Below are 1395 nucleotides of genomic sequence, written 5' to 3' on the forward strand. Positions count from 1 at the left end.
AAATAAAACTGCAAAAGGAGGCTGCATCTGCGCAAGGCGAGGAACCAATTTTGGCGGACCATTCGATGCGTACGTCGTGCACACGCGCCTGCCAGGCCAGGCGAGCGCGCGCGCGCGTGTTCCCCCTCTTCTCTCCACCACACATGCTTCAAGTGGCTAGAAGGGCATCCTCCCTTTTAAGGAGGTCTCTCTCTCTTAGAATAAGCAGGGTGGTACTAAACTCCACATACATGCCATCCTATGAGGTGGGCTTTTGTGATTTCCAAAGAATTAATCTTCGAGTGGGCTAAGGCCCATTCATTAATTCCAACATTATGAGTATCAGAGGCGAATCTAGAATAAAACTAGAGAGGAAATTCATTGCCTCCTTCAACCCCTACTCTTCCTCCTATCTCTCTTTTTCTTTCGACCCTCTCTCCTTTTATTAATGATGATCTAGTGGGCATGGAGGACTCAAGTCCCTCTGGCACACCCACGCTGGATCTATCCTGAGCACATAAGTAGTACTATTTTCTATCTTTTGAAAAAAAAAACGAGCTGGTATATACCATCATCTTTGTCCAAAAAAATTAGTACTGCAGCTGTAACCGTCAGATCGAGGGCTAAACGATCGCAAGCCGTCCGATCCGAAGGATGGATCCGTTCATCAGCTAGGTTACGTTAGCCTCTGGTGCACCAGTCGTTGCAGTTGTCGGACCTGCAGCGCTGGTAGCATCCGCCCCACTGGAAGAGGCTGTTGACGAGGCACTTCACCCGGCACGTCGCCTCGCAGATCTGGCAGTCGATGCTGCTCGCCAGCTTGCTCCGCCCGCCTCCGCCTCCGTCTGCGCCACGGTCGCGGTCGCCGCCGCCGTCCCTCGCGCGCCCGGTGCCGTTGTTGTTGTTGCCGCCGCCGCCGCCGCCACCCGCCTGGTCGATCGCCGCGGCCTGATCGTCGCCCTCCGGCTCTGGCGCCTGCCCCGCCACCACGACGACCGCTACCAGCAGCAGCAGCAGCACGCAGATGGCTCTGGCGGCGGCCGCGGCAGACGTCGCCGTCGCCGTCGTCGATGCCGGCGCCATCGATCGATCGGTGCGGCCGCGGCGCGGCGTTCGAAGTCGATCGTTGTGCACGCGCGCGTGGGGGGACGAGACGATACTGGCGGCGCCTTTTGTACAGGCCGCGGCGTGGCGCGAGCGGCGAGGAGGGGATGGGGGATTTGTACGAGCGCGCGTGGACTCTCTCGGGTGTTTTGTGCGTGGGCGGGCGGGTGGGCGGGGAGGCGTTGGTGCACGGTGGTTGGGTCATGCATGCATGGTGGTTTCTGCTGCCAATTGCCATCACGGGTGTGCAGTGCACGAGACGACGAAATTGAGCCTCGATTCGATGGGCTGCGACGTCCGACCGATGGGCCG

At 59.0% G+C, this 1395-nt stretch overlaps 1 protein-coding gene across 1 annotated transcript; it reads right to left on the minus strand.

Moving 5' to 3' along the window:
• Positions 1-259: 259 nt before the first annotated feature.
• On the minus strand, positions 260-1151 carry LOC127768622 (glycine-rich cell wall structural protein-like). Its single transcript, XM_052294240.1, has one exon. The coding sequence runs from the start codon at positions 1060-1062 to the stop codon at positions 661-663; it is 402 nt and encodes a 133-aa protein (XP_052150200.1). The 5' UTR covers positions 1063-1151; the 3' UTR covers positions 260-660.
• Positions 1152-1395: the final 244 nt, after the last annotated feature.

Source organism: Oryza glaberrima, chromosome 3 (genome assembly GCF_000147395.1).
Source record: "Oryza glaberrima chromosome 3, OglaRS2, whole genome shotgun sequence".
NCBI classification, from domain to species: domain Eukaryota; kingdom Viridiplantae; phylum Streptophyta; class Magnoliopsida; order Poales; family Poaceae; genus Oryza; species Oryza glaberrima.